Source organism: Amphiura filiformis, chromosome 5, assembly GCF_039555335.1.
Source record: "Amphiura filiformis chromosome 5, Afil_fr2py, whole genome shotgun sequence".
Taxonomy (NCBI): domain Eukaryota; kingdom Metazoa; phylum Echinodermata; class Ophiuroidea; order Amphilepidida; family Amphiuridae; genus Amphiura; species Amphiura filiformis.
This window is the reverse complement of record NC_092632.1, coordinates 76,424,582-76,445,156: the sequence shown is the minus strand read 5'-3', so window position 1 is coordinate 76,445,156 and position 20,575 is coordinate 76,424,582. Positions and strand designations below refer to the sequence as shown.

The following is a 20,575-nucleotide window of genomic DNA, read 5'->3' as shown; positions in this document are numbered from 1 at the left end:
TTATGGCAGCGCGGAGGTAGTCACGTGCATATTAATAAAAGCGCATTTATATACTGTTTATTGACAAGTCTGTCTCTTTCAAATGCAACATAGGATAGTCTTGAAATGCCCAGAATGCAGATATAGTTTATGACTTGTTATACAATCAATCTACAAATCTTTTGGATCTTATGTTGAATTTTGATGTGTCATACTCATCCATTATCAATGAAAACTGATGGGTACCAATTATTTGGATATACAGCTTGTATTAAAGCTTATTAACATACACTGTATAATATAGTGCATACTATTTATGTTTTTACTCAGGTTACCCTTGTGCGAATGACGAGTTCTTCTGTGGTCAAGGAACTTGCATTTCCCTAACTTGGCTATGTGACATCGTTCCTGACTGCTTCGACGCTAAAGACGAAGAATTCTGCGGTTTCTGTACTCGAACTCAATTCAACTGTTTCAACGGAGAGTGTATTACTCCTGAATTGGTTTGTGATCAGAAAGATGATTGTGGGAATCGAATGGATGAACTCGGTTGCCCAGGTAATTGATTTTTGGTGCGTATTTTATAACATGGTAATGTAATGGCAGAAAAAAACCATGCTTTACATTGGCGTAACGAATAGCGTGTATAGAAATGTGTATTTCATGGCCGATCAAAATTAATGTGCGTTACGCGTTAGGAGATGCAATTCACTGATAATCAAGAAATTGGGTAGTTTTTTTGTTAAATACGATATGTTAATAAGTTGAGTATGCAATTTTTTTTTTCAAAAAAGGTGTATGGGTAAATTTGTCTTGAAAATATATGTTCACATGTGTATACGTAATCACACTTGCATTTGAGGTGCGGTAAATACTCGCTCGGGAGTTGAGTTACTTATTTCAACATGGGTTTTTTGTCCTGTAACATTATACAGATGAAAATTTTTGGCCCAAAGTTCTTACAAGTTCATTTTATTTGAATGTGCAGAAGTTACCACTTCTAAACCAAAAACCACGCCACCTGAGACTTATAGTACATCGAAAATGGCGGCTACCAGTGAGAGAATATCTACAACGACGATAGTAACAGAACAGCCTTCTCAAACAGGTGAGATGATTTGTTATTTTTTCTGCTATGACACGTCATGTTTGCTGTCTACTGCAAAATAAGGTAATTCAGATAAATCGAAATATTGTTCAGTAGCCGACTGATATCTTATGTTCGTATGATAAGTCAGATCATATATTTATGATATCATTACAAATCATATCATATCATATCGTATCGTATCACATCACATCACATCACATCACATCACATCACATCACATCGCATCATATCATATATCATATGACGATAATGAATTGAAAATAGGAAAAATCGGTCGTGTCTATCATTTGCGAAAATAATACGAATACAGTTTATGAAATTTTAGTGAAGACTTCATTTGGCAAGCAAACTAATACCTGCAACTATGAAAACACTTTACCAGCGTGAAGACATGTAATTCATTATTAAATTGAGCTGATGCAATCTACTTATAAATATTGACTTGAGGACCTTACTTCCAAACCGTCCACAAACCCATGTTTCTGATTTACCTGTGCCATATTGCTATAGGTTGTGATGCTATAGATATTATAATTTCAGTTAAAGCACGATTAAAAGCAAACAGTGGATGGACGCACAGTAACAATACAGTGTGAGGCCTTTGATTCCCAAATGAGAACAATAGTCTGCATATTGTTAACCAACATTGTTGTGCTTGTTGATGGTACAACTCATTGTTGCTAATGTCAAACTGGTCAAAATATAAATTGTGATTGCATCACTCAAGTAAATGAGGAACTTGTGGTTGTGGACTTAACACGGTTTGGAAATAAGCTCTTCAGTTTTAAAACATGTAAAAACATCTACATAACAGCTACAACCGCCCAACCTGAAGATTTGACGACCACACCCATTGCCGGTACTACAATGGCAACAGACGAAACACTTCCTACAGGTATGATACTGAATTATGTTATTTTCAATTGACCTTTTTCGGTAAATTCCATAATTCATTCGGCTTAGACCTGAGATGTCGTCATTTGACTTCCCGCCGATTTGCAATGGGCAGTAACGATGTTCGCTAAACGACGTGCGCATCTGCGTGACGTCGAATGACGACATCTCAGGTCTACCCGCAATGGCTTATGGGATTTACCGAAAAGGTCAATTGCGAACTTTGGGCATTCAGAAATTGCTCAATATCTATTTCCACGAAAATCGTAAATACAGACACCAAACAGATTTTTGTAAAACGTCGAGTTACAGGTACAATTACGGCTCTTCACATCATTGATTGGCTTCTTACCACTTTCCTGGATTACGCCACGCTTTGTAAGCTTTTGTAGCCCCATATCTAATTAATTCCATTTACAAGTTTCTCGTAACTTTCCACTATGAATATTGTATAAATAACATTTTCGACGAAGTACCTCCTGCCATGCATTTGGTCGTGTAAATCGGAAACAAATCACCACTTTCCAATTTCAGCATATCCGTGCGCTAACGATGAATTCTACTGCGGTCAAGGAAATTGTATAATCATAACATGGCTATGCGACCTCATTCCCGACTGCTTTGACCAGCGGGACGAAGCGTTCTGCGCTAGCTGTCCTCGATCTCAGTTCAACTGCAACAACGGGCAATGTATTTCACCTGACTTGGTATGTGATCGGAAAAATGACTGCAGTAACCAACGGGATGAACTTGGTTGTCCAGGTAAGTTGTCATTTCAAAGTTACGTACTAAAGCCAGTTCTGTAGTATATACCCAGCAAACACAAAAACTTTTTAAAAACGGTTAGATAAGTTATATGTTGGTTATTGATTTAGGTAAAAACGTTTTAATAACATTAAAATGTCGGGTTATATAAGGGTCATGATAACGTTTTAAAACGTTTTGTTTAGAATGTTTTGTACCAAGTTTTCAAGAATGTTTTTGGAATGTTATTAAAACGTTTTTATACCCTTTATATAACCCGACATTTAAACGTTTTCTGTAAAACATTTTAGCTTGCTGAGCAATAGATTATCAAAAAATGTTTTTTAAGGTTATGAAAACGTTTTATACTCTTAACATACCCTTTATATAACCCGACATTCAAACGTTTTCTGACAACCTTTTATAACCTTTTGCGAATGATGTCGAAAACGTTTTGTGTTTGCTGGGTATATATATATATATATTTAAATTCATAGTAGCACTTTAAAGTAAAACTTGCAACATAATACGTCATAAAGAATCTGCGGCAACTCTTAGCTGAACATATCTCGTGGTTTTGGAGATTTATAAGTCAAAATGAGCCTTAATTTAGTACAACATCCCCTACAAAACTGTAAGTGTAATTTTTATGCTTTTTGGTATTTCAAGAAACGACTACTGTTGCGGCAACGTTGCCGTCGACTACTGTACCTGGATTTTTCACAACTGTACCAACGGATGCTACATCAGCAGGGATGACAACAAATCAAAGGACAACAACAAGCGAACCTCTTCCAACAGGTGTGTATTGACCAAGAATCATAGTGTGCTCTTTTTTACTTTCATTACAGAATACAGCTGGTTCGAATCCTTAATTGCTTCTTAGTTTAAACATAATGCAACCGCAATCGTAGTTCATTACTGTTGCCAGCTACTTGCGGAAAATAAAATCCTCTTAAAATTTAACTTTAATGTCCTGTATTCATGTTGTTATTAGAAGAAACAATCTTAAATGATAATTTAAGTGAACCTTAAACATTTTAACACGGAAAAACAGTGGCATGATCGACAGGAATTATATAAATAAACATTAATTTGCACCAGGTTCGCCGTCGCAAATGATAAAGGAGACAAGGAGAAAAAGTGATCCCGCCTGGGAATCGAACCCAGGACCTCAGGTTTACGAGACCTATGCCTTAACCACTTGGCCACGGGAGCTTCATGATTAAGCTGGTTGAAATTCGAACCCATAAGCGGTCACTTCAACCTATCTCCTCCCCGCAAACAGCCCATAGTAGCTAGAGCCATAAATGCGAGAAATAAATTGCCATCCTCCCTGTGAGGAAATATAGCACGGAAAAACAGTGGCATGATCGACGGGAATTATATAAATAAACATAAATTAATGTTTACTTAAACATTTTCTTGTTGATGTGCTGCCTGATTTCAGACCGTAGAAGTGATGACGACTGGGTGGGCAATAACAGGTTTCACAATAACCAATGTACTTCGGTTATATTTATAAATGCGCTTTTATAAATACGCACGTGACTCATGGGTACGACATACCAATACCAGCAAGGGTGACCAAATCCTCATGCATTGACCACTATACAGAAAAGCATAGGAACTCTATATAGATAAATATCATCAAATTTAAGTATTAATTGAATTGCAAAATTATTACACACAACGACGGAAACATGTACAATATAATCACAATGTTGAACAAAATAGACAATTTTGCTGCACAATAGTGTTGTCCCGCCTTTGCATTCAAATGTATAGGAAGACCACCCGCATGGCAGGGCTGAGGTGGTCACGTGCGTAATTATAAAAGCGCATTTATAAATATAACCGAAGTATACTGATACCAGCTTACATTTTGTATTATTTTGGACATTACAGACAGTCAATTTTGTTTCAGTCATGAGTTTTCATGTGGTGGTAGTATCTGCATTCCAAGGCTTTGGGTATGTGACGGTACACCAGATTGTCCATCTATGCGAGATGAAATGATGTGCTGTCCAGATGAACTATTCAACTGTAGAAACGGACAATGTATTGATCCTGACTTACTGTGCAATGCCAGAAATGATTGCAGAAATAGACTGGATGAACAGGACTGTCCTGGTAGGTTGATTGTAAAATGTTACATTATGGTACAAGAATCACCATCATACCACACAATTGTAAACGAAAATAATTGACCGGTGTCACCAAATTCTCAAAGTTTTAATCATTAACATACAGTGAAAGTCACGATCTTTAACTTCGGAAGTAACGAAGCACAAGCAAGATTAGTGTGCTTGATCACATACTTCTTTGTTTCTCCAAATATGCATTTAGAAAGAACAACAAAACCATATGGGACAACTACGCCATACAGGACATCGACGCAGAAACCTACTACCACCCTTACCACTACCTTCATCCCTGATCCATCAACACTTTCCACATCCAGACCAACGACCTCTACCCGTACAACGATGAAAACTACCATGACTACGGCCAAACCTGCGATCCCCACTACTGTGCCTGATGGCAGTGGTAAGCAGAGAATATTTTATAAGGCCTTGCCTAAGCGTACATATCTGATTGAAACTCAAATATATTTGATCACCCTAAATGAGTTTCTAAAAATGTCCGTAGCATCTAGTTATTGAATTGAAAGTGTATAAAATCATAAAACTTGATAATTACATAATAATATCAAAACAATGTATCGTCGTATGGTATCGAAATTCAAGCTTGATAACATCAAACATTGTCAGAATGCAATGAAGTATTGTGCCTGGGGTAAGGCGTCTCTACCGTTGACATCACTGATTATATACGTTTCATAACACCACTCCGTCTTTTTCAGAAATTGCGATAGAATCTTGTGGTAAAGACTATTTTGCGTGTTACGGTGGACAATGCGTATCAATTCTTTGGACGTGTGATTCCCTAAACGATTGTGATGATCGGAGAGACGAACTATTCTGTGGGTGTTCATCTTCACAATTCAATTGCTATAATGGACTCTGCATTTCTAATACCTTGGTGTGCAACCAACGTGATGATTGTGGAAATAATTACGATGAATTCAATTGTCCAGGTAAGATATGTTTATACGTCGGGAAAAACTGGAGTTGGTGGACACATAGGAAACAAATTAAAGAACATTCTGTAATGCGTAGCAAGCAAAAAGAGCGTAAATGTAGGAGACAAACGCATACAGAAACAGTAGGCATACGGTAGATTACAACATAAACTATCATCGTATATTATAACATTGTAATGCGTATAGCAACTAAGAAATTTGCCATTCGGTCATAAATATACTGATTTTTTCCTTAACATGTCATCTCTTTATAACCATGATCGTGAAAGTTCACTGCGATCGAATGATGATGATGAAACATTTATACAAAACATTATTGTACTTATTGTAATATAAAACATGTAAACCAATATCAGCATAAAATCAGCATAAACATAAGGACGTTGAAAGGTACAGATTATTTAATTTAATCATAGATCCGGACCCAGACGAGTGCGAAAGCTCACCCTGTGGTAATGGAGGCACGTGTATTGATGCCATAAATTCATTTACTTGCACATGTTTACCAGAGTATACAGGACGACAATGTGAATTTTGTAAGTTTGCAGCATCTTAAATATGATTAAAACGTTGTAACGCTTTTTTTCCAAAAACAAAAATTATCACGTTTTAAATGTATAAAACATCAAGTCTGGTAAAAGATTAGGAAAATATTTTAACATAACTATTATCACAAAATATTAAAACAATGTTGTCTCAATATAAATCATTCTGCCAAAGATTAATAACCAAATGTTTGTCAACATTCAAATAACATTCAAATAGCATTTTTTTAAAACATTGTGAAAATGTTGTGAAAACGTTGTATAACCTTTACTAGAGTCGACATTTGAACGTTTTCTAGTAACATTTGTAAGCCCTTTAAAAACGTTACGAAGAAAATGTAATAGGTTTTTGTCCCGGTTTTTGTGTTTGCTGGGAACTTTGTTACTTATTACTGAACTCAACCAATTTCTGTTTGAGAACATTTGTAAAAATATAATTATAAAAACAAGAAATAGAAATACTGAAACACCATATGAATTTCTTTTCTTACAGCTATAGAAAGATGCACACCTACTTTTTGCCGAAATAATGGTGTATGCTCGGACACGACAGTAGGTGCCCGATGTTACTGCCCTCAAGCATTCACAGGAACAAGATGCGAAAGTGGTAGGAGAATTGAGCTATTTTTTGAATAAAAGAATATCACAATTTCGGTGAAATATGGCGTATTTATGGTGATATGTGCAATTTTCACACATTCGCATACCCATAAACGGACAGACGCACCCCATACACTACACATATCCATACACAGCTCACAATACAACATTTAAGCTTGCCAATCTACCTAAAGGACTTTTAATGGTATTATCTGAGTGATTGCTACCGGGGGGGGGGTCTTCCTGGTTGAAGGTATACGGGGATGTGCCACGGTTTTGGGGGTACCTTTTCAGCGATTTTGGTATATCGATGGGTGGGTTTTCAGTGGAGACCAATGCGCCCAATTGGGCGCATTTGGGCAAAAGTGCCCTTAAAGTGCCCAATTATGGCAAATTTGGGTGCTTTTTGGGTGTTTTTTTCTTGAAAATTGGTATACTGATGGGTAGCAAAAACAGCAAAAAGTAGGTATAGAGAAAGTCAGCATCCGAAAGTCTGCATGGCACACCCCCGTACAAAATTTTTCGAAGACCCCCCCCCCCCGGGGGGCATGCTATTGATTTTGTTTGGAATGAATATAGTTATATGTGACCGTACGCCACGAATGAGCCGTAAATTCGGCAAATTGTATTCTGAGTTACAGTGCAAAATGTTGATGCTACATGTATCTCATTTTTGGTAGGGCCAGTCAAACACCTTTTAAATCAATCATTGATCCTATTGTTGAAGAGGATAATAATCTTCTACCTATGTCTAGAATTCTTAAATAGCTCTAGTCTTTGTTTGCATTGTCTAAATCCTGTTCAAGTAGTGGGATACAAATTATTGAATTTTGTTTAGGTATGTATTAACAATGAGAGGACATTCCTGGACCTCGTTGACTTGGGGATGATTGGAAGTGACCGCCAATTTATGACCGTTTGATATTTATTACCAGCAATGTGGAAAAAGAGACATATGTAGCACCGGAATAGGGTACCCTTTTGCTGAAGGAGCAAATTTAAACAAACCATAACTCCGCTTCTTGATATCGTTTGGAGTCAAATGATATATCATTTTAAAGCTTATGATATATATTTTCTAAAACACGAAATAAACTAAATTGACCGGAGGCCGACTCTACGGCTCATTTGTGGCGTATGGTCACAGATTTTTTGGGATATTGGTGAAAAGATTAGTTGAAAAATATTATTCTTAATAATTTAGGTACATAATGTTATACCATTGGAAACGCTGAATTAGTGAGTATTGACAATAAGTTAAGATTGTAGGTCAATTACGTATCTTATCTATCACTCTATTACCTTCAGATATAAACGACTGTGAAAGGGCGCCATCAAGTTGTTCTAGGTTCGGTCAATGTTTGGATGGTATCAACCAATTTTGGTGTATATGTAATCCTGGCTACACAGGGCAATACTGTCAATTCGGTAAGTCTTAAACGTGGTGACCTGATATATTTGGAAAATCAAATTCTTTCAAAACTTATGTATCACATAAAATGTCGTCCCTTTCAAGCATTCATGCAAAGAGAACACCTAAATATTACTTGTAAATAATGTCAAATGTCAAACGAAAGACCCTATTTGTCTAATTAACACATTGAAATTAGCGGTTCTAAATCGGTGTACTTCCGAAGATATCATCAAAACACTGTTGAATTAGTCTCAAATGTGGTATACCACAATTGAGACTAATTCAACAGCCAAAATTACTCGTGCGTGACCATTACACCTAATATTTATATGTTAATGAGAAAAATATGAGCTTTCACCTGATACCAAAATCTGTATTTTGATGGGGTAAAGTGGAAGGATTAGGCTATCAATCAGGTTACCCATCTTTAATACGCAAATAATTGGAAAGCGAAACGTTGTATAGTCCGTATGCCGTCCTCAAGGCAGTATCTGTTTACAGTCTAGGCCTTTGTTTAGATATTGTTTTTTAATTATCTCTAAACGTAATGATGATAAGTATTTAAAACTATACGTTTTCAGAAAGGAATCCAACTGACATAACGTAACAGATTACTGCAAAAATGAGCGTTGATTTTACTTTACTGTCTTTTACGGCATCTTGTTAGCAGTCAAAATATGACGGTGAAATTAGTTGTAAGATTTTTTAAAGATCTTACGCAACAAGTATTACTAATAAAATCCGGTGAGGAGGGTTGGTTTTAAGAAATAGTTTGGTCTGATCATCAAAGAAAGCCTCATTTTTGGCATAAAATAGGGATTCGAGTCTAGTAGTTCTAAAGAATCATAGATAAATCATTACTGAAAGAAGACATGTGTATTTTCTTTTAGTTACTGTATGATTCTTAGAATGCTTATTATGTTATTTTCATTTAAATTTTGCAGCACATAGGTGAAAAAATAATAACTGGTGGTGGGTATATGTGGTAAGTAATACCAATCTAATACAAACGTGCTACATTGATTATATTTTCTTAGACCTAATAAGGGAATGTGAAAGTTCACCCTGTATGAATGGAGGAATGTGTACAGAAGGACGTAATGGGTATACGTGTACTTGTTCTTCTGGATATACTGGAGTGCGATGCGATTTAAGTAAGTATCTTTATAATAGAAGTTTTGTTATTATTTTAAAAGGTATTGAATTGAATATAAATAGAAATAACAAACTATGAGACAACCCGGCAAACACAAAACGTTTTACAGATAGCATTTATATGTCTGGTAATATAAAAGGTATAAAACATTTTAATAACATTCAGAAAACATTTTTTGAAAACATAATGCAAAATATAATGTTATTAAGTGTTGACAAAATATTTGACCAAAATGTTTCCAAAATATATTTCTCAACATTAAAAAAAATGTTGTAGTATTTTTTCATATCCCGTTTTAAGAATGTTTTCATTACCTTTGTAAAACCCAACATTTAAAATGTTTTAAAACGTTTTGACATGTTAATAACGTTTAAAAACATTTTTGTGTTTGCTGGGAAGGCATTGTTACATATCCGCCATCTTGTTACCAAAACAAGCTTCTCCCTGCAAATGCATGCGCAAAATGTGCATTTTTGCAAATACAACAGGTATTATACCTGTTGTCATGTGCGTGTCGAATATAAATTGAAATGTTTAGAATCTTAACATATTTTTCTTATAAATATAATATTATTTTTAATAGATGTGAATGAGTGCGATAGTTCACCGTGTGTATATGGTATATGCTATGACAGTGACAACCAATACTACTGTGATTGTGAGCCTGGCTACACGGGAGTTCATTGTGACGAAGGTAATGTAAATCAAAAATAGAGGTTATCCACTTTACTCATGTGTGACTTCTAACAAAAGGCGCTGATTCCCGTAGTATTCCTCATTCACACCAATTCAATGCACGACCTCGGAGTTACCTGCATGACTCTTGGCGGGCTAATTTGAAACCGTCATAGTTGCACATGCAGGTACTTCTTTTGAAAGTCCTAAACAAGGTATAGCAGTCGTTGTTAGGATATGCAGCTTATAGAACACGGATAACCTCTAGGCCTATATAATAGGCTTACATTCAATTAAAACGGCTTATTAATGATTTACCCGTTTCAAAACGGTTCTTACCTATTTGGCATCCACATACACATAATAGGTACCATTCAAGCAGTCGTATACTGAATATTCATCAGTACTGCAATGGGAGTGTTCAGTCCCGGGTGTTTATAGTCACTGATAATATGTGACGTGTCATGTCAAAAGGAGACACTTTTGGGCAGGATCGTAAATGGAGAAAAAGCCAAAAATCTGCCCGGAGAGTATTTTTTCATAATTTGGGTTTGTTGCGAATTTGTGATGTTATTAATGTTAAAAATATTGTCTGATAGTTTCAGACCGGAATATAACTGGCATCTTGTATTTTTTGAGACATTTTTCAAGGTAAATCCTACTCTCAACATTGTCAATAATATTTTTAAAGGCCGATATCTCAATTTCCAATTTTATAATAGGCCTACCACAACTTACCAACTCAATATCTTCGCTTAGGAATGTCCGATTTAATTGGGGAAAACAGCATTGTGGAGCAAAATATCTCTATATTTAAGCTATGTAAAAACCTCAAAATTGATAGCCTGCCCAAAAGTGTCTCCTTTTGACATGACACGTCACATATGTCTATAACTCGGGCACTTTTCAGCAGCACTTCCAAAGGAGACGAAATAACTTTATCAATCTTATCTATACTTGCATGTGGCAGAGATGTGTGGTCCTGATGATCTCATATGCGACGGGATTTGTATTACTACTGATAGTATTTGTGACGGAATTCCTGACTGCCCAAATGGCATTGACGAATTAGATTGTTTAGGTTTGTTCGCAATATTAAAGTACTGACTTTTCGTGGTCTTTGATTAAGTCGTTTAAAGCAAATGATATTGAATAGATTCCGTAGTCGTTCTTTGCAGATCGAAACTAGAACGTAAGTCATTTGTTATTATGTCCAATCATAATAATTTATTTTGCATTTCAGGCACAGTTCCACCTGTGATGACAACGGATGTAGCCACAGTTATTGAAGGTAATGATAAACTTCATGGATTAGAGGCTGAAACAATTGAATGATTTGTTTAAACTTGTATTTCTTCAGAATGCCACCTAACCTAACAACCTGTAATGAATTTATTGTGATGCGTTTTTTATGAATACTAGAAAATGTGCACTGTGAACAGAATTTTCAAGGTCGTTCAAAATTGTCAGCCAAGTGTGGTTACTTTCGTTTAAAAATCGTGAATCCGGAATTGTTCAATTCTGTACAATAAATTCTACGATTTTATTTTTATTTAATTTCCAAATTCAAATTGTTTGTGGAATTCCTATCATTTCCCCTTATGTTGCTAAAACCAATTTCATAAGAGTGTTTCTGAAATAGCTCCTTAACATTGTATTCTTTTGTTTAAAATCTCCTTTTGTTTTTCAGAAATTGCGATAGAATTTTGTGGTAAAGACTATTTTACATGTTATGATGGACAATGCATATCACTCCTTTGGACGTGTGATTCTCTAAACGATTGTGATGATCGGAGAGACGAACTATTCTGTGGGTGTTCATCTTCACAATTCAATTGCTATAATGGATTCTGTATTTCTAATACCTTGGTGTGTAACCAACGTGATGATTGTGGAAATAATTATGATGAATTCAATTGTCCAGGTAAGGCTTTCTTATTTTCATATCCCAGAGCTCTTTGTTTACCAATCCAAATTAATAAAAAATAATTAACGTCCAGAATGGGAACAAGGGATGATATTGAACCTCAAGGTCTTCAAATCTGTCCTGTTATTGCGCTGTACACGATGTATTCATAATTATATCACGGTTGTTTGAAGGCATGCAAATTGCAGTAATTTTTAAGAAAAGGTGAATAATGATGGCGCCATTTATCTAAAATCTTGCTTGCATCTTTACAAGGGGTAGACAATTGTATAATGGTATTAGAACATCTGAAAAAAGACTAACCACAAGGATATTTTCAAAAAACTTTTTATCATAAAACGTTAGGAATAATAGTTATCATTATTTGGTTAATTTAAATTAAAAATATATGTAAATAGCGCCCTCAATTTGCACACAAATGTACAGTTTATAGAATAAAATTACCATAAAAACAGAAAAAGATCTTAAAAATCGCTAAAAAATATTTGGGTATATTAGTGTGATAGCTGTCGTTATTGTCGAAGTCGAGAATTGAGCATTATATAATGTTTTGTTAGAAAAATTAATAAATGATCACATCAAACAACTATATATGTAATCAACTAACATTATTGTAATTTTGAGAACTCAATTTCAAATCAGCATAGCGATGGTAAAAGGTAAATATTTGTTTATTTGACCGTAGAACCAGAGCCAGACGAGTGCGCTAGTTCACCCTGTGGTAATGGAGGGACGTGTACTGACGCCAGAAATACATTCTTTTGCACATGCACACCAGCATATACCGGACGGCAGTGTGAATTTTGTAAGTTTGATGCATCCAAGTTTGAAATTTGATAATACACTTGCTAAAATTCGTACAAAAAATAATCTAAAGCTGAAAACGTGAGAAGCCTTACCCCGCAAGTGTAGCTAATGATGTAGAAACATCCGGGCTTTATTTTAAATGGTCTCATTAACAACATCTACTATTGGTTGAGATAGTGTAAGCGAAAAGTAATTTTATTCGATATTATATCTTTATTTCATTTCATATAATTATTCTTGAAATACTTATTTTACATCATTAATTCATTTATTCAAAGTAATCTGATATATATATAGACACTAATAAATATCCATTGCCCAAAGTATTTTAAGAACGTCTTTAAAAATGAATTAATGAAATGAAAAAACATAAATTAATGACGATGCCATGATCTTTCTTGCCTCACAGCTCTTGAAAGATGCACACCTAATTTTTGCAGAAATGGTGGTCAATGCTCAGACACGACAGTTGGTGCTCGATGTTACTGTCCTCGAGGTTTCACCGGAACAAAATGTGAATCAGGTATGACAATAATTATAGACTTATTGAGTTCTTGAAGGATTTCGTATGTTATTTGAGTGATTTCCTGTGTGTCAATTGAATAATATAAATAATATTTGTTGTATGTTTGCTTGTTTTATAAATTTAGGTAAAACATTCATCGTGATAATACATTGTAATATCATTGGAAAATATGAAAGAGTGCAGTAAATGAGTTACCAGATTTTGTAGGGCAATTACTTACATTAATTAATTATTACTTTTATACTTACAGATATAAACGACTGTGATTTGGCACCTTCAAGTTGTTCAACGTTTGGTGTGTGTTTGGATGCTATCAATCAATTTTTTTGTATATGCAATCCCGGCTACACAGGGCAGTACTGTCAATTCGGTAAGTCTTAATTATATAAATCAGCTATTTTGACGGTGAAACATTTAGGCAAGGAAAACACTAACGATTTTGATAATGTTTGTTTAGTTTACAATACCTTTACATTAATTTCAGTTCAGTGTAATTTGTATCATCTCAATTTATATATCACAAGCATTACAAATCAAGTGCAACTACAAGTAAATGGATTATTAATTTTTTGACATGACAAAGAGAAGCTTGTGGTACGCAATCTTTACCAAATAGAATCAGTAAATATATGATCGCTCACTAAATAATAATTTGGGAAATGAAATGCATAAATCCAAACATTAAGTATCAGGCCATACACCTTGCTTATGAAATGTGCTATGACTTTAGAATTGTATTAATTTATATTTATTTATCACAGGTGTTATGGCTGGGTATTGGAGGCAATTTAAGAAGCTAAATACATGATTAAGTTTTACCAGCCACTAGTATCTCGAGTAGTAATAACATTTGCCCTTGTTTGAATCCTATTTTACAATTAAAGGACAAAGGCTAGTTGGGTACTTAACGTCGACACACATGTTTCTCGTCGAATTCTTCGCCGAGAAATCTGATTTCGTAGTACAAATGACTTGATATTTCATCGAGTACAAGTATTCATAAAACCTGGTGGGAAGGGGATAATTTTAAGAAATGGTTTATACTTAACAATAAAGAATGTGGCATTTTCACATACATTGTACAATAGGGCAAACAGAGTTTAATACATCATCAACATTGTCATTCACCATCATCATCATTAACATCATCAACATCGTCATCAACATCATTATCATCATTATCATTACCACTACAACCACACCAATAGAAATCATTTATTAACTGTAACTCATCAGAAAAACGAAATGTTTAACACAAATTATTGTTTTACTACTGTGCTTAACTTACTTAACAACATCAACTGCTAGATTATGCTCAACTAAAAAAATAGACTATTTAAAGTCTATTATGAAAAGATATATCTTGTTTAAGTATATAGATTTCTCTAATACTTCATTGAGTTGACAATAACATGAATGAATGAATACGTCTATCTTTATTATATGTTTCTTATAACCTCATTTTCATTTCTTTTTACAGGACATAGGTAAAAAAATAATAACTGGTGGTGGGTAAGTGGTGGTGGTGGGTAACGATGGTAAGTAATGCCAATCTAATACAAAAGTGCTGAAATTATTATATTTCTTAGACCTAATAAGGGAATGTGCAAGTTCACCCTGTATGAATGGAGGGATGTGCACAGAAGGACCTAATGGATATAGCTGTACTTGTACTTCTGGATTTACTGGAGTGCGATGTGATATAAGTAAGTGTATTAGTAGAAAGAGCATGTCTTATTTTGTTGTTATAGGTATTGAATTATAATTATTATGTATAAAGATATTGAATTACAAATTTATCAACTTGTCTTTAATTATAGATTTAGAATGACAGTTAATGCATTATCTTGTTTTGTATTTTCTTTAAATTCAGGCGCCCATGCGTGGATTGCACATTTCACAGCATGCTTATGCGCGAATATTTTCCCTATGGCTTTCCTCACAACGCTCCATGTTATGTAATCCTCTGAAGCACCCAAAAATTCACTCCAATGTGAAGTGTCTTCCGCTAGAATGATACCTATATACAAAATCTACCAACTCAACAGCATATTTATGCTTTTGTAATATCCATGCATGTCCTTATCAAAGCTCTTTAAAGTATGATTTTTGCCAATCTATATTAAACAAACGCAAAGCATTATTTTCCTAAACTTTCAAATATGCTGCAAAAACCCGCCGTTTCTAATTCCAAAAAAAAGCCCGATATACCAGCCCTGTAAAGCACACAAATATACCAACCTGTACAATATAAATATTAACCTACTTTGCAAATTATAAACTGCATCACGCTGCACGTAATAATGCCACCTTTACCCCCACCCATATCCTTTTGCAAAAGGATACAAATAAGTTGTCCTGCAATAACCAATCTTTCCTAAATCACCACAAAAAAAGCAAAACTACCTGAAAAACAAGCCTTCGCCATAGAGAGAACAAAGCAACTACACGCTTGTGAAACAGAGTATCATATATTTAATCTAAATAGTACATTCGGATCTGTTTAAAGTAATAAGAATACAATAGCAGGAATACATTCTTCTCAAAATTTAGGACGAATTTGAATTGGAAAAGGAAAGGTACCGATACATAATATAAGATGCTCTTTGTCACTTGCGTGTCGAAAATTGATTGAAACACAGGTTGATTTGTGAAGTATTTTCTTATGTATTTTCATAGATGTGAATGAATGCGATAGTTCACCATGTGTAAATGGTATCTGCTATGACAGTGACAACCAATACTACTGCGATTGTGACCCTGGCTATATGGGCGTTAATTGCGATACAGGTATTGTCTTCGCGTTTGAACTTGTTCTTTATTTATTGGTACCCATGAATTTTGATGTTTATTGAAAAGAATGCCTCTTTCAAATACAACATTTGATACTGTCGAATTGTCCAGAAAATATAGTTTATGACCCTGGTTTTATCACTTGTTATATAATTAATCTACAAATTGAGTGGATCTTATGTTGAATTGTGATGTGCCAGACTCACCCATTATAAATAAAAACTGAGGGGTACCTATCATTTTGATACAGTTTATAGTAGTAATAATAATAATGTGCGAACAATAACTGTTATACTCGAGGTGAACAGTTTACCCGTTTTCCTGGTTGTTGTAACTGTTAACCGGTAAAGAGGGATCTTGCAATATAGAAAATTTGTATCCGATGTAAAATACATTCAGAAAAGTGATTATTTATGATTTACATTTTTGTCGTATAGCTTCTTACCTATCTTGTATTCATTATACCTATAGTGTCCCATTCATTTAGGGAATAGGGTCATTAGATGACGCATAATTTAATGTTACAGGCCTACCTCGATGAAGGATCAACACTATCAAATCTTGATCAGTATTGTTTCAAATGTATTTAGTTCCTGATAATCTTTCTAACTTTTTCTGCAACCGTTGAAGAAAGTAACAGGAGAATGAATAAACGTTTATTTATACATCGTTTTAATACTTGTATTTGGCAGTAATGTGTGGTCCGGATTCTTTCATATGCGGTGGGTTATGTGTTACTTCTGACCAATTTTGTGACGGAAATCCTGATTGCCCAGACGGCATTGATGAAATGAATTGCCCAGGTTTGTTCAAACTATTCAAGTAGCTGTTAGTTGTCTGATTTTGTCGCTTAATGGCCCATTCAGTGATTTGCTCATCAGGACGATCGTAAAAATTATCAAATGGGTCTTTAAAACATGATATTAAGGGGGTACTACACCCCCGGCTAATTTTGTGCATATTTTTGCATTTTTCTCAAAATTTATAGCACATTGGTGACAAGTAAGATATGTATATTATAGGGGCAAGGACTACAACTATTGTACTGAAAATTCAGCAACTCAAAGCAAGTAGTTATTGATTTATTGATCAAATATTGGTTTTCCCTCATTTTTGACTGTAACTCCACAACTGTTGTCTGTGCTGAAATAAAATTTCCGGTGCAGTAGTTGTAGTCCTTGCCCCTATGATATACATATCTTACTTGTCCCCAATGCGCTATAATTTTTGTGAAAAATGCAAAAATAGGCACAAAATTGGGCAGGGGTGTAGTACCCCCTGAAAACAATCCATTGTTCTCTTGTTTAGCTGATCAAACATAATGTTAAATCATTTGATAAACGACTTGCATTTCAGAAACAACTCCTTCTGTGATGACAACAAATGTAAAAACTGAAGGTAAGTGATATATTTTCATGGTTTGAAGGTCAAAATATTTTTGTACACAAGAGTGACGTGAATACATTATTTGAGTATATGCAATGGACATTGTGTGGGTTTTTTTATGACAAGAATGCCACAAAATAATCTAAAAACAAATTAAACCATTTAAAATGAAATATTCGTGATTTTTATTAATAATGTGAATAAGCCAAATCGGCATTGTAAGTTTTTTGCAGTTTTGGGACACTTTGCCCTCTGACCTATTCGAAAAATTCAGAAAAATTGGTTTTTGTGCGTACAAAATATAAATTAAAATATTTTACAAGAATGAAAACAAACCCAAAAAACACTAGTATTGAATAAATTAATTATTTAAATATTTTTAATGATAATATTATGACAATAATAAATTAATTGATAATAATAACAGCAATTTCCCCGATATGTCAGAGGTCAAAGTGTCGCAAAACTCCTCTCAAAAACCGGAAGTTAGAATGGCGATTACGCTTATTTCATGGCCTGAATCAGCACGATCAAGGTTGATCGATGTTAAATTGCATTGTGTTGTAAACTTTCATCATTCGTTTGTCTACGTGTAACACGGGTGATGGAATGCAGTTTAATATCCCTGCCAAGGCCACATCATTTCACATTTTAGGTGGGATAGACCTAAGGGGGGACCCAGTTATGGCTGCCATTGAGGTGTAGGAATGCGTGAAATTGGATTCGTCTATACATTATACTTTCAGACTAATCATAGACGTACTCGTTGCCAGTTATCCAAAATATCTTAACAATACATAATCATTTCTTCGCAACTATTAGTTTAAGTCTTCCTCAAACATAAACCCATATAAACCTCTAATTTGTCATATACTATAATGATAATTCATTGTTGTTTTATTGCCTCAAACCATTAATTACATTGTGTCTTTATACCTATAGCTACCTGCGAACCAAATCACTTTTTGTGCGATTTTGACAAATGTATTATAAACTTCTGGGTTTGCGATGCTGTCAAAGACTGTGATGATGGGACAGACGAGGCTTATTGTCAGGGTTGGTCATGTTCGTTGTCATGGTTGTTCGTTGTCATGGTTGGTTGTGTTCGTTGTCATGGTTGGTTGTGTTCGTTGTCATGGTTATGGGTTACCATGGTTGGTTGTGTTCGTTGTCATGGTTGTGGGTTGTCAGGGTTGGTTGTGTTCGTTGTCATGGTTGTGGGTTACCATGGTTGGTTGTGTTCGTTGTCATGGTTGTGGGTTGTCAGGATTGGTTGTGTTCGTTGTCATGGTTGTGGGTTGTCAGTGTTGGTTGTGTTCGTTGTCATGGTTGTGGGTTGTCAGGGTTGGTTGTGTTCGTTGTCATGGTTGTGGGTTACCATGGTTGGTTGTGTTCGTTGTCATGGTTGTGTTCGTTGTTATGGTTGTGGGTTGTCAGGGTTGGTTGTGTTCGTTGTCATGGTTGTGGGTTGTCAGGGTTGGTTGTCATGGTTGTAGGTTGTCAGGGTTGGTTGTGTTCGTTGTCATGGTTGTGGGTTGTCAGGGTTGGTTGTGTTCGTTGTCATGGTTGTGGGTTGGCCGGGTTGGTTGTGTTCGTTGTCATGGTTGTGGGTTGGCCGGGTTGGTTGTGTTCGTTGTCATGGTCGTGGGTTGTCAAGGTTGGTTGTGTTCGTTGTCATGGTTGTGGGTTGTCAGCGTTGGTTGTGTTCGTTGTCATGGTTGTGTTCGTTGCCATGGTTGTGTTCGTTGTCAGGATTGGTCGTGTTCGTTGTCGTGGTTGTGGGTTGTCAGGGTTGGTTGTGTTCGTTATCATTGTCGTGGGTTGTCAGGGTTGGTTGTGTTCGTTGTCATGGTTGTGGGTTGTCAGCGTTGGTTGTGTTCGTTGTCATGGTCGTGGGTTGTCAGCGTTGGTTGTGTTCTTTGTCATGGTCGTGGGTTGCCATGGTTGGTTGTGTTCGTTGTCATGGTTGTGGGTTTTGAGGTTGGTTGCGTTCGTTGTCATGGTTGTGGGTTGTCAGTGATGATCCTTGTTATGGTTGTGTTCTTTGTCATGGTGGTGGGGAAGATTTTGTTTTTCATTTTACTTTAAAGGTGTTGGAAATTAAACAACAACAACAAAATCAGTCCTATATTTTTACACCGATTTTCATGCACAGGCAGAATTTTGTTTAATACGCACCTTTATGGTCTACTGGATGTCAATGTGTACTTAAATTCCTTCCCACAAGGTATAATTAGGTATAATGATTGCATAACAATAGATACAGTTTAGAAATTATATCCACTTCCTTTGTTATGTAATACGCATAGTTTATTATGGAAAGGAATTTCTGCACAAATCGGCATCCGGTAGAGAAACCCTAAAGGTCATTCATATCATGGCATAGAATTTGATAACCTAAATAATTAAGTTATGAACATATTTGTCTACATATAATGTAATGTGGCTCCTTACTGTTTTATATAGGAACAACACCATCATATTCAACGCTGACAACACAAATAATAACAGGTAAGTACACTACCGATTCCAGAGTTAGTTTTTAAAATAAAATTGTCATGTTTACGATATAAATTGAAATAAATGTTCAATTCTTAGGGGGTGTTATTTTCTTCGGGGGGGTCATGAATATGTCAGTGACCGGAGTCAATTTTTATGATCCCCCTATCGCGGGCTAAATTTTTACGACCCCCCCCCTATCTTGGGTCGAAATATATTATGACCCCCCTCACCGCTTACACAGACTATAGTCAAATTAAATAAACTTAAGAGTGACGAAAGTGTGCGTAGCGCATTAAAATTTTGATGGTAAGTGGAAAAAAATTGCATTATATAATCAAAGATTGTATTTTGATTGTTACCTTAAAGAATGCGCGCAGCAGAGCGCGCGAAAATTTTGAGCCACCAACCCT

General features: G+C 35.3%; 1 protein-coding gene across 1 annotated transcript in view; it reads left to right on the top strand.

Annotated features, from left to right (window-relative positions):
* LOC140153754 (uncharacterized) overlaps window positions 1-20,575 on the top strand; it is a 75,992-nt gene that overhangs the window by 29,900 nt on the left and 25,517 nt on the right. The window contains exons 17-21 of the mRNA XM_072176603.1: window positions 16,164-16,274; window positions 16,970-17,080; window positions 17,634-17,675; window positions 18,606-18,719; window positions 20,130-20,174. Coding sequence (XP_072032704.1) covers window positions 16,164-16,274; window positions 16,970-17,080; window positions 17,634-17,675; window positions 18,606-18,719; window positions 20,130-20,174 — 423 coding nt within the window. The remainder of the gene's footprint in view (window positions 1-16,163; window positions 16,275-16,969; window positions 17,081-17,633; window positions 17,676-18,605; window positions 18,720-20,129; window positions 20,175-20,575) is intronic.